This window comes from Dicentrarchus labrax, unplaced genomic scaffold (genome assembly GCF_905237075.1).
Source record: "Dicentrarchus labrax unplaced genomic scaffold, dlabrax2021, whole genome shotgun sequence".
In the NCBI taxonomy this organism is placed as follows: Eukaryota; Metazoa; Chordata; class Actinopteri; family Moronidae; genus Dicentrarchus; species Dicentrarchus labrax.
This window is the reverse complement of record NW_026136720.1, coordinates 32,671,368-32,684,740: the sequence shown is the minus strand read 5'-3', so window position 1 is coordinate 32,684,740 and position 13,373 is coordinate 32,671,368. Positions and strand designations below refer to the sequence as shown.

Here is a 13,373-nt window from a genome sequence, read left to right as displayed (position 1 = left end):
TGCAACGCTGAGGCAGAAGTGGGAGGGGTCGGAGCATCATCCATGTGAACCGTGTCATAATGCCGACCAATCAGAGCAGACTGGGCTTTTCGGAAGGGGGGCCTTAAAGAGACAGGAGCTAAAACTGATTGATTCAGACAGAGGCTGAAAAGAGGTGCTCAGCTATTGGCAGTATAAGATAAATAGTGTCTTTTTTGAAGATTAAAACATCTAAACCTATTGTAGGAGAGCCACAAAATACAATTATGAACCTGAAAAGGGGCATAATATGTCTCCTTTAATGTCCAACAGATGGACATACAAACATGGATATTGAATAGGTTAATGATCAGCTGACCTCAACTATAGGTGACCTCATTGTCAGGAGACATCATCAGAGTTCCAAGAATCCAACATAAACCAAAGTAGTCGAATGCACAAACATGACATTGGAGAGATTAAAAATGGAAATGTTCTTGTTCAGGACCTGGATAACTGCTGGACTCTGATGGACTGGGCTGGACTGTCCTGGACTCGGATAAACTGATGTTTTTCTTCTTTTTTTATCTGCAGCTGAGTTTCCAGCACACAGTGGGTGTTTGCTTCAGGGCCAGTCAGAACTCTCAGGAGAACAACAATAAGTCCAGTGCAGCTCTGGAGCAGTTCCTGGACCTGCTGGGTCACAAGGTCCAACTGAAGGGATTCACCAAGTACAGAGCTCAGCTAGACAGCATCGGTAGCAAAACCAGTTCCTGTCTCTGAAACACAACCAGAACCAGAAACACTTCCTGTTTCTGAACTAGAACCAGAAACAATTCCTGTTTCTGAACTAGAACCACTTCCTGTTTTAATGACACTGTTGGTCATGAACCTGAGTTATAGTGATCATGTCACTGTGATGTCACTACTGATGGTGGTGAAGGTGTATATCAGGTATGACTGACTATAAACTGCTGTTGTTTACTTCCTGTTTCCTGTCAGGTGACTCAACAGGGGGTCACTCTGTTTACACAAAGTTCAGAGAGTTCGAGGTGATGTTCCACGTTTCAAAACAACTGCCAAATACTGTAAACGATACACAACAGGTACTACTGCTACTACTGCTACTACTACTGATACTGCTACTACTACTACTACTACTAACTACTACTACTAACTACTACTGCTACTGCTACTATTGCTACTGCTACTACTACTACTAACTACTAATGCTACTGCTACTATTGCTATTGCTACTGCTACTACTACTACTACTACTAACTACTAATGCTACTGCTACTATTGCTATTGCTACTACTACTACTTCTACTACTACTGCTACTACTACTACTGCTACTACTCTTACTACTACTACTACTACTACTACTACTGCTACTACTGCTACTACTACTACTACTACTACTGCTACTGCTACTACTATATACTGCAAACAATATGCACCAGGTACTCCTGCAACTACTGCTACTACTATTACTATGACTGCTACTGCTACCACATACTACAAACAATACACACCAGTTACTACTACTACAACAGCAGTCTCTTTGTTTGTTTGTTTGTTTGTTTGTTTGTCTCAGCTCATGCATAAACATCACATTGGGAATGACATCGTCACAGTGATTTTCCAAGAGCCAGACGCTCCGCCCTTCTGTCCCCAAAACATCAACTCACATGTCTTCATCATCGTCAGAGTCCACCGACCCTGCAGCCAACACACCTGCTACAGGTGAGATTGTACTTGCTACAGACACACCTGTGTCTGTTTAGTCTCTCGGTTTATCTCCACCTATTGATGTGTTTACCTTCAGCTGTTGATGTGTTTATTTCCACCTGTTGATGTGTTTATTTTCAGTTGTTGATGTGTTTACCTTCACCTGTTGACATGTTTACCTCCACCTGTTGACGTGTTTACCTTCAGCTGTTGACGTGTTTACCTTCAGCTGTTGACATGTTTACCTCCACCTGTTGACATGTGTTTACCTTCAGCTGTTGACGTGTTTACCTCCACCTGTTGACGTGTTTATCTCTACCTGTTGACGTGTTTACCTCCACCTGTTGACGTGTTTACCTGCACTGCCATCAGTGTATGAGTGTGTGTGAATGGAGTGAGTGTGCCTGTAGTGTACAGCGCACTGAGTGGTTGAAAGACTCGAATGGCACTATATAAGTACAGTTCATTTACCACTTACCATTTACCACCTGTCACTTAGCGTTGCAGTCTCTAGGTGCAGAGACGTCCCATGCTTCGGTCCTCTGATCCCAGCAGGTCAGAGTTTTTCCGCCTCACCTGCTTTCAGGGACTTCCTGCTGATGAAGATCATCAATGCTAAACACGCCGTAGGCAGGTCAGAGAAGGTTGTTGCCATGGCGATGTGCAGCAGACAGGAACACCTGATGGCGCTGGTGGAGAACTTTGTTACGTCAACACCAGTGGACATGTCCTCCTCTGCAAGGTTCAGTTTCATCTCTCTGGGAGGGAAGAAGAAGGAGCGCAGCACGCCGCGTCGATATGCTCACCTGCAGAGCAGCGGGGCGCTCACCTGGAGTGTGACAGCTCGAGACTTCAGCCACTCCACTGCTGTCACTTGCCTCCTTGCCATCTCCAACGAGTTTGTGGTGCTGATAGAGGAAGCGAGTAGACAGGTGGTGTTCAGCTGTTACTGCAGAGACGTGATTGGCTGGAGCGCTGGACACGGACTCATCAAACTGTTTTACGAACACGCCGACTGCGTGATGTTTTCAACAACCTGGAAGGATATTGGAGAAATCACGCAGAGACTGCAGGTGAGGAAAGATGTGATTATTCCAACGAGAGACATATCAGTAATTAAATCTTAATATTGAACAAACTGAGAGCTGATGTTTTAACCACCTGAAAACTTGATTTTAAAGTGTAACGTCACAGCAAATCCACTTACACGCAGTCACTTTATTCCTTTATATTTCTATCAACCCTGATCCTGTTTTATAGCTTTATTACAACAGAAGTTTTTTTTTTTTCGTTCGTTTTTTTTAGCCAAAAACAACTGCTGATAATCAGTGACTCAAAATATGTGACTGCATCATGTTGACTGACCAACATCCTCCTGGAATCAATACAACCATCAACCAGCGGTGTGCACAGTTTGGAGCAGAAATATTAGAGCTGAAGAACATGTGAGCTGTTACTGACAGTGGCATATGTGTAACTATGGTTCTAAGAATTCTTGTTATATAGTAATATTACTGTAATATAATATTCAGGTATGTTTTCATTAGTGTATAATCACCTGATTTCATTACCTTAGAATAAGACGTTTTTATCTACAGAAGTACAGGAGTCCGCCATGTTGAATCATCATGTTTCTACAGTAGCCCAGAATGCACAAACCAAACATTGGATCTAGATAGTGGTGTTCGCATATTTTACAAACACAATGGTCTTTCCTTTGCACTTGGGAATGGAGGGTGAAGTGACGGAGTTGATGGCATTAACTCCTACACACTGGACTTTTTTGGTAGACCACCTTATTATGACTGTGGTAATCATGGATGAGCTGGTGATAGGCAGTTATACCTACAGTGTGTAACTTCTGCTACTAGGGATTGATTGATTATAGATTATTGATTGAATCAACTACATACAGAACATAGCTCTAGAGCACATGTGTCAGACTCAAGGCCAAATGAATTATCTTTGGCCCGCATGACAAAATTTATTTACTATTAGAGCTGGCCCGCCGGTATATCGCACGCACCACCATAATACTACAAATCCCACAATGCACTGCCCATGCATCAGCACGTCAATCACAGGCCCGTGAAAGCGTGCCCCACTAATTCATCAGCAGTCTTATGGTATTATACACCGCTTGTGTCAACTTATAGCTAACCCTCTCCCCAAAAAATGGCTAAAAGAAAGGTGGACTTTGAAAACAGGAGTTTTCAAGACAGGTGGGAGGCACAGTATATGTTTTCTGATGTAAAGGGCAAAGCTGTGTGTCTCCTGTGCGGAGACAGTGTGGCTGTAATGAAAGAATACAACAAAAGAGGACACTATGAAATGAAGTACCACGACAAATACAAGCATCTGGACACGACACAAAGGCTACAGAAGGTAGAAGAGTTAAAAAGAAGTCTGGTGTCACAGCAGGCCATGTTCACTAAAGTCACATCACAAAGCGAGGCTGCTGTTAAGGCCAGTTTTATTGTGGCAGCAGAGGTTGCAAAATCAGCCCGGCCCTTTACCGAGGTGAAATTTGTCAAAAACTGCATGATTAAAGTTTGCGACGCCGTGTGCCCAGAAAAAAGGCAAGCATTTTTAAATGTGAGCCTGAGCCGAAACACCGTTGCTGACCATGTGCATCACCTTGCTGCCAATCTCCAACAACAGCTTGTGAGAAAGGGAAAAGATTTCATCGCATACTCCCTTGCTGTGGATGAGAGCACCGACACTTCTGATACTGTCCAGCTGTCAATTTTCATTCGTGGAGTTGACTCAAGCCTGCGCGTAACAGAAGAGTTTTTGGGATTACACTCAATGCATGGCACAACTATGGGGAAAGATCTCTTTGAAGAGGTGTCCAGATGTGTAGATAAAATGGGTGCCGTGGGATAAACTTGTGGGACTGACAACAGATGGGGCACCTGCGATGTGCGGTCAAAAGAGTGGATTGGTGGGGAGGATCTGAGAAAAGATGTAGGAGGAAAACGTCACAGGTGAACTGACAGCTTATCACTGCATCATACACCGGGAATCGTTGTGTGGCAAAGCCTTGAAAATGGAACATATGATGAGCATCATAACACAAGCGGTTAACTTTATCAGAGCCAAGGGTTTAAATCACCGCCAGTTCAAGTCTTTTCTGGCGGAGTGAAGTTCAGAATATGGTGACTTGCGCTATCACACAGAGGTGCGATGGCTAAGCCAGGGAAAGGTGCTGGAAAGATTTTTCGAGTTGTGTGAGGAGATCTGAGTTCATGGAAAGCAAAGAGAAAGACACAACAGAGCTCCGAAATAAAAAGTTTCAGTGTAAAGTGGCGTTTCTGTGTGACATCACGAGCCACCTGAATGTGCTCAACCTGCAGCTTCAGGGGCGGGGCCGTGTCATCACTGACATGTACGCTACAGTGAGGGCTTTTAAAACCAAGCTGCGCCTGTGGGAGATGCAGATGCAGCAGGAAAACTTGAGCCATTTTCCGCACTGTCAAACAACGAAAGAGCAGATCGCTGCCGCCGCTTTCCCAACTACACAGTTTGCTGAAAAACTCTGCATACTTGGTGCTGACTTCACACAGCGATTTGCCGATTTTGAAGCCCAAAAAAGCAGGTTTGAACTACTCAGTAATCCATTTGCAGCTGACGTGGAAAGCACACCATCAAACCTTCAAATGGAGCTGATTGAGCTCCAGTGTAGTGACACACTGAAGGCAAAATATGAGTCTGTGGGCGCTGCAGAGTTTCCACATTTCATCCCTGACACAATGCCCCAGCTGCGCTCCCAGCCTGCTCAAACGCTCTCTATGTTTGGCAGCACATGTGTGAACAACTGTTCTCTTTGATGAAGATGAACAAAACTTCACACAGGAGTCGTCTTACTGATGAACACCTTCACTCAATCCTGAGGATTTCCTAAGCTCAGAGCCTGACCCCAGACCAATGTTCCCTCTAAGCTGCGCGCCTGCGCAATCGCGCATTGCTAGCACATTCTCAGCGCACAAGAAAATCTATGCAGCGCATAAAATAAAATTCACCATAAACGTATTAATTAATATCTAATATTAGACCTAATCTAATCTAATTAATTAGACCAATAATGTGTTTTTCTGTACCATTTTTCAATGTAACGCAGTGAGTGACAGGTGTTCAGCCAATGATACGATACGGTTTACTTACGCTATGCAGCCAATCATAGCATTGATAGTGCTTGCATATGTGCCCTGCCCATACGCGCCGTGGAGGTTAGCTTGCTAACAACAGTGCGGCGGAGTTAAGAGACGCACGCAACCCCTTTTCATGGCGAAACGAACGGGCAGCGCCAGCGACACTTCCACTGACCAAGCCAAAGTAAAAAAGAAATGTGGTTCTTTTAGGATGGAATGGCTGTCTGAGTATGTGCAAATAGAAGAACAAGCGGTGAAACTGGGTGAGATTTTTCTTTGTTCTTTGTTTTTCTTCTGTTTTGAACAGGTGTGATACTGGTGTGTGGCCACAGCGTGCACATCTGATGTTGCCCACAGTGGTCCTCAGTGTGCTCAGGGAGCTTGTGTGTATGCCCAGACACATGAAAAATTAGAGGGAACATTGCCCCAGACATTGATGAACTTGTATCGAAGATGAGACACCAAGCATCTTCCTCAGACTAGTGAGCAGCAAACGGTGCTTTGACGCATTTTCAGTTTTTAATGCAGTTTCATTTTTGCATTTTTTTGTCTTACTACTACAGGACAGTTGATTTTTCTTTGAAGTAAATTACTTTTGGCTGTTGTTTGTCTGTAGAAAATGTTAATACTTGAAATTACTCTGGAAAAACTGCAGATAGAGCCATAAGAAAATAATTAAACTGATTTTATTTTATTTTTTTATTATTTATTATTTATTATTTTTATTTATTTTAATTCATAATCAGTGTGTAAATTGTTTACATAAGTTATCAGAGGGTTCCAGGTTTTGTAGAATCTGTTGATGGAACCGTTGAGGGTGCATCTGATTTTTTCCAGCTTAACATTCTGCATAACGTCCCTAATCCAGTGATGGTGTGATGGAGGAGTAGCAGCCTTCCATTTAAATAAAATCAAGCGTCTAGCTAATAAGGAGGAAAAGGCAATGACCCTCTGTAAATGAATAGGGGGAACAGTTGGATCAGAAAACCAATCAAAAAACAGCATCCAAGGGAGAAGGTGAGATGTTATAAGCATAAGCATTAGAGATGACTTCAAAAAATGATGACCAGAAAGGAACAAGTTTCGGACAAGACCAGAACATATGATAGGAAGTAGCCGGAATCTGTTTACATCTATCGCATAATGGGTCTACATTTGGAAATATTCTTGCTAATTTAGCTTGAGAAGTGCAACCTGTGTAAGCATGTCTGGAACATATGGAAGAAGAGTGGACTCTAGTAAGAGCCATATCCCATTCCTCATCAGACAGCTGGGCCCCCAAGTCTTTTTCCCACTGTTCTCGAATATGTGAAATAGAGAGGTTGCAGCTATCCATGATATGGGAATAAATAAATGATATTCTGGTCTTATTCAGCATATTGACCCTTAATAGGGAATCCAAACAGGAAGGAGAAGGGAGTGTAGGAAAATTAGCAAACTTTTTACGAGTAAAATCTCTAGTCTCTAATCTGCAAGTATCGCAAAAAATGATTATTGGTCAGACCAAATTTTCTAGATAGTTGTTCAAAGCTAGCAAAAGTATCATTAACATACAGGTCCTCAATACTATGAATGCCTTTTTCATACCAAATTTTGAAGCCATTGTCCATTAAGGATGGTTGAAAAAGATGATTATGTATTATTGGTGAGTGAATAGAAATACTCTGAATACCCAGACATCTTTTGAACTGATTTACGATACGTAGTGATTGAGTTACAATTATATTATCCTTATATTATTAACTAGTGTTGGTAGGGGTGCGCAGAGTAAAGCAGGGTGTGAGTGTGGGCTACTTGTAACCTTTTCAATCTGGAGCCATGCAGGAATCCTATCATTCCAATCTTTTAGCCACAGAGAGATGGCATTAAAATTCGCAGCCCAATAATACGTGCGCAAATTTGGAAGTGAAAGCCCACCTACACCTTTTGGTCTTTCCATAAATTCTTTTCTTATGCGAGCTGATTTGTTATTCCATATAAAGGAAGAAATCATTTGATTAAATGCCTTGAAAAAAGATTGTGGTATATAAACAGGCAACGCCTGAAATAAATATAGAAACTTTGGTACAATATTCATCTTTACAGAATTTGTTCTCCCGATAAGAGATAGTGGCAAAATAGACCATCTTTTAATATCTTGTTCGCACTGTTCCAACAGAGGAGTGAGGTTACTTTTAAATAGACTGTAATAGGATTTGGTGACTTTTACACCCAGATATGTAAAGGACTCGGCGGACAACTTAAATGGCAGATTGGGATATTCTCTGGCATTACTACTAATGGGGAAGTAATCGCTTTTATTAAAATTTTGTTTGTACCCAGATATATTTCCAAATTCCTGCAAGATTCTAAGGATTTCAGGGGTAGTTGTAATGGGGTTGGTGACATATAGTAACAAGTCGTCTGCATAAACCGAGACAGTGTGAGTTAGGCCACCACGTGAGATACCTTGTATACTATTATTGCATCTAAGAGCTATGGCAAGTGGCTCTATAGCTAAAACGAAAAGCAACAGACTCACTGGATCCCCTTGTTTCGTCCCTCTGTGAAGAGGAAAATACTCAGATGAGATACCGTTGGTATAAACTGAGGCAGTTGGATCAGTGTAAATGAGTTTGATAAGGTGAGTGAAGTTAGGGCCAAAACCAAACCTGCCAAGTGTATGAAAAAGATAATCCCACTCAACCCGATCAAACGCCTTTTCGGCATCAAGTGATATTACTGCTTCTGGGGATGAAGTGCTAGATTCAGTATAGATGATATTAAACAAACGTCTCAGGTTAAAATAGGATTGTCTGCCCTGGATAAACCCAGTCTGGTCCTCTGAAATTATATGAGGAAGAATTGTTTCAAGCCGAAGTGCAATGGCCTTTGAGAACACTTTACCGTCACAGTTTGTAAAGCTGATTGGTCTATAAGATGAGCAATATCGAGGGTCCTTATTCTTCTTTAATAGCAGTGTAATAGATGCCTGGCGAAGCGTAGGCAGAAGAGTGTTATTTTCCAGTGCTTCTGCATAGACTGACAGAAGAAGAAGTTTATCTTTACATTTTTTATAAAAGTCAGTTGGAAACCCATCCGGACCAGGGGCTTTTCCACTCTGAAGGGACATTATTGCATTGTTAATTTCCTCCAACGTCAGATTTTGTTCCAATCGTTCTTTAAAGTCAGAGTCAATTGTAGAAACGTTCAGATTAGAAAAAAAAGCGTCAAATTGGTTGTGATCTGATGTTGAGTCTGAAGAGTATAATTTAGAATAAAAGTATTTAAAGCAGTTGTTAATAGCTTGATGATCCTCCGTTGAGGAGCTATCCGGTAGCATAATTTGCAAAATAGTACGGGATGCCGCTTTTTGGCGGAGTTGACTAGCTAATAGTTTGGAAGGTTTATCCCCCTCTTCATATAATCTACTACGGGACTTAAAGATGAGCCTCTCCGCTTGGGTGGTAGTTAAGAGATCAATTTCAGTTTGTAAGCCTACTCTCCTCCTAATCAAATCAGGGGTCGGAGAACCAGATATGAGTCCATCCAGAGCCTTAATTTCTGAAGAAAGCTCCTCAATATTCTTATACTTCATTTTCCTAATATAAGCAGAGCGAGAAATAATCTGTCTCCTAAAATACGCTTTAAGTGTCTCCCAGAGGGTTGAGGTTGAGATCATCAGTCTTATTTACCTGCAGAAAGAAATCTATTTGTTCTGTAATGAACTTCACAAAGTCTGAATCAGCCAGCAGGAGTGTGTCAAGCTGCCATGTCCGTTTTGTCCTCTGAGTCGGAAGAGTTACCTTAATACTAACCGGAGCGTGATCAGAAATAATGATTGGATCATATTTGCAATCTGTAATAACACTGAGCAGATAGGGGTCAACCCAAAAAAAAATCTATCCTGGAAAATGACTTTACATTAGAGTAATACGAATACTCCCTTTTGGTGGGATGTTTAAATCTCCATGGGTCTATAAGTCTATGTATATCTATGAACGACTGGATTGTTTGCACAGATTTAGACGGCCTTGATACAGAGAAGAGCGATCCCAGACAGAATCCATCACCAGGTTGTAATCCCCAGACATAATTAAGTGATAACTATCCAGATTAGGTATGGAGCTTAGCATCTTTTTACAAAAATTATCATCATCAAAGTTTGGGCCGTAAATATTAACCAATACTAAGCGAAGTTGGAACAGCTCTCCCACAACCATTACGTATCTGCCATTTGGGTCCAAGATAGTGTCTGATACAATGAGAGGAATCTTTTTATGAATGAGTATAGCTACTCCTCTACCTTTACAGTTAAATTGTGAATGAAACATTTGCCCCACCCATTCTTTGTGAATTTTAGACTGGTCTCGATTTTGAAGGTGGGTTTCCTGTAGGAAAGCAATACCAACCCCAAGATATTGTAAGTGAGAGAGAACCCTTTTTCTTTTGATTGTCTGATTCAGACCCCTCACATTCCAGCATTCATTTTAATGTCATCTTTACCTGGGACAAGATGTGAATTACTCTGTGTCTTTAGAACCACTCAATTCAAAGATACCTGTGTCTACCCCATTTAGATGATAAAAAAGCCGGATAGGTGCACAAACTATACATAGAACAAATACCACATCAAAATTACTACATATAACACATAAACAAGCCTTAAGAAGGCTACCCCCCCCCCAGAAAACTTCAAACTACTGCAAACCTGCATTTACATGCTACCCGCAGTGATGGATACCTTTTTCAACCATTGATGAACCTCTCCAACAGTGTATTAAATGAGCTGTGACTTCATTTTACATTATTGAAACAGTGATATCCATAGACCGTAGAAAGTCACTGTAGCGAGACCGGTGGTGATCATAAAACTAAAATAAAAAAAAATAAAAAAAATGAATTAAAAAAAAATAATAATAAAGCATTTAGGAGGGCCTACATATGTAGCGTTACGTGTGATGTGTACACACACCTTCACACACAAAACGTTCACTGCCTCTATGAACAATGCTAATAAAATAATACTATAAAAATAGAAAAACTTCATACGTTTCCCGTTGTGTGTGAACTGCAGAGTGGCTGGGTAGTAGAGGCCGAACTGGATCTTTGCGGCGTGGAGCTTCTTTTTGGACTCGGAGAAGGCTGTGCTTCGTTTGTTGACATCCGGGCTGTAGTAAGGAAGGATGTGAAATCTTGATCCGTTGAAGGAGAGCGGGCCCTTCTGTCTGGCGAGGCGTAGGATCAACTCTTTGGTTTGAAAGTGATGGAGCTTGACAATGAATGGCCGTGGTCTATTGTCGCCATCAGCTGGTTTTGGGGCCAAACTCCTGTGGGCTCTATCCACCGACGGCGGCTTCTCAAAACTGTCTTCCCCAAGCACATCGATGAGTAGTTTGGTGATGAATTCTGTTGGTCGCGGGCCCTCCGCATTTTCTGATATCCCCACAATGCGTATATTCTGCTGTCTAGTGTAGTTTTCCAAGTACGCCACCTTCTCCCTCAAAGCACCGTTCTCTTTAGCCAGCGAAGTTTGGGAAGCTTCCACGCTGCTCAGTCTCTTGTCGAACTCAGTCGGCCCGTCCTCCATATCAGTAATTTGTTGGCCATACAAATTCAGGATCGAGTGTAAAGAAGCAATAGACGCCCGGTTCTCCTCCCGAAACAAGTTGATAGAGGCTTGCACAGCAGTAACTGCATTTACCAGCGCATCCATGTTATTAGCATTAGCACCTGTTTCTGCGCTAACGCTAGGCGAGGAGTTCGAATCGCCCCGTGTTGTGGCTTTCCCACTTTGTTGTTTGGCCGGTTTGGGAGGCATTCATCCACTCATAAGGTAGTAAAGTCACTTAGTGTGTGTTTCCAACAGAGTTTGAACGGTTACGAGGTCCAAAATGTATAAATTTGATAGATTTCTGCGGGAGCTGAGGAAGACACGTCTACTCACTACTCCTGCTCAAGCGCACCCAGCTATTTAAATAAGTTTTCAATAAACGTTGAACCCGTCAGACCCTTGACTTGTAGCAATTTTTTAATCTCGGCCCACTGTGTATTTGAGTTTGACACCCCTGCTCTAGAGTTTATACACTATTTATTGATTATAGATTATTGATTCCAGGCCCAGAAGCTCTTATGCACTAAATAATTACAGAGCTGCAGTGATGATGTATTTTCTGTATTCCAACCATACTATTTTGAATTATTGATGAAAATGATCTGTGGTGAACAAAGGTTTATGATACAGCAAAAAAATCTAACCCTCCATAAACGAATGGTCACATAACTTCAACATCACCACTACTAAACTTCCAACTTGTATTTAGGGTTAGCCTAAACCTCTGTAGTGTCATTTAGACACTTGTTAGCAACCGCCTTTTTTAAGACAAGTAAAAGCTTCAACATTCACAGGCGGGGTATTTACTGACGGAATTTACATTGGAGAACAAAATGTGAAAATCTCTTAAACTGGTGTTAACCACACACCTTATTTTAGACATCTAATCAAAACTTCTATTTGTCAACGAGAAGAAAACAGACCTCTGATAGGTCCATGAAATGTCCATCAGTGAGTGAATGTGTTTGTTGATTTCCAACAGCATTGGTGGTGTTATGGAAGCAGTTTGCCCAGCTACATTAGATACATTTCCAACAACCGGTACAAAGGGTTTCTGTGATTGTGACGGTTAGGGTTTTTTGTGTAATGAATAAATTCAATCATGTCATCAAAGACTGAAATTAGCCTTAGTACTGTGAAACTTTAGTTTTTCTCTGTGATTACCTACTATAAATGAGTGTGTAAGTCAAGTTTAAACAGATGACTAATGATAACTAGAATACTTGCAGTTCCTGAAGAAAAAACATGCTATTGCTGTCTCTGTTGCTGCTGCCGCTGCTCATAGGCACATATTCTGTCCCAGCAAGAAATGTTTGTGATTCATATCTGAAGAAACCACCCTAAATTGGTGGTTATTGAATACTGCGTTCAAGAGATATGGTGGGGTTTATTAATGGCCACAAGGTGGAGCTAATGTTAGAACTATATGAAATGTTGCACACACATACACTGTGGCTTTATCTACAACATTCCCAAATGTGGTTGCAATCCATTTCAGCCTTCAAAAGTTTGGTTACCAATTACAGACAAACGTGCTGGCAAATGATAAGTCTTGTTCGGCTTCATAAAAATATGATATGTACTGATTATAGTGAAAATTGGATGAAATATGTGCCAAAAGAAGCAAAAAATTTCTATTTTTAAGGTGCGAGTAGGCGTGGCCTATATCAGTAAAATGGGCATCATCAAAGGAACGCACTATACAATTTTTTTTCTTCTATTCCTAACTATTCATGAGTTAATGCTTAATAACCGACTTCATGCTGGCACTATTGTTCTGCTGGTGTCAGTTCAGTTTAATTCAATTTTATTTGTATAGTGCCAATTCATAATAGAAGTTATCTCAGGACACTTAATGTAAAATGAATAGAGCAGGTCTAGACCGAACTCCTTATAACATTATTTACAGAGACCCAACAGTCAGGTCTATTGTCAAATA

The 13,373-nt window shown here is 41.4% G+C and overlaps 1 protein-coding gene across 10 annotated transcripts in view; it reads left to right on the top strand.

Moving 5' to 3' along the window:
• Positions 1 to 13,373, top strand: part of LOC127353425 (signal-induced proliferation-associated 1-like protein 2) — a 118,451-nt gene that overhangs the window by 19,121 nt on the left and 85,957 nt on the right. For all 10 annotated transcript variants that reach the window (XR_007881285.1, XM_051382652.1, XM_051382651.1 and 7 more), the window contains exons 5-8: positions 553 to 715; positions 961 to 1,064; positions 1,557 to 1,705; positions 2,190 to 2,763. Coding sequence is in view for 9 of the 10 variants with exons in the window: in XM_051382652.1 (XP_051238612.1) it covers positions 553 to 715; positions 961 to 1,064; positions 1,557 to 1,705; positions 2,190 to 2,763 (990 nt within the window). In the remaining variant the exon portion in view is untranslated. The remainder of the gene's footprint in view (positions 1 to 552; positions 716 to 960; positions 1,065 to 1,556; positions 1,706 to 2,189; positions 2,764 to 13,373) is intronic.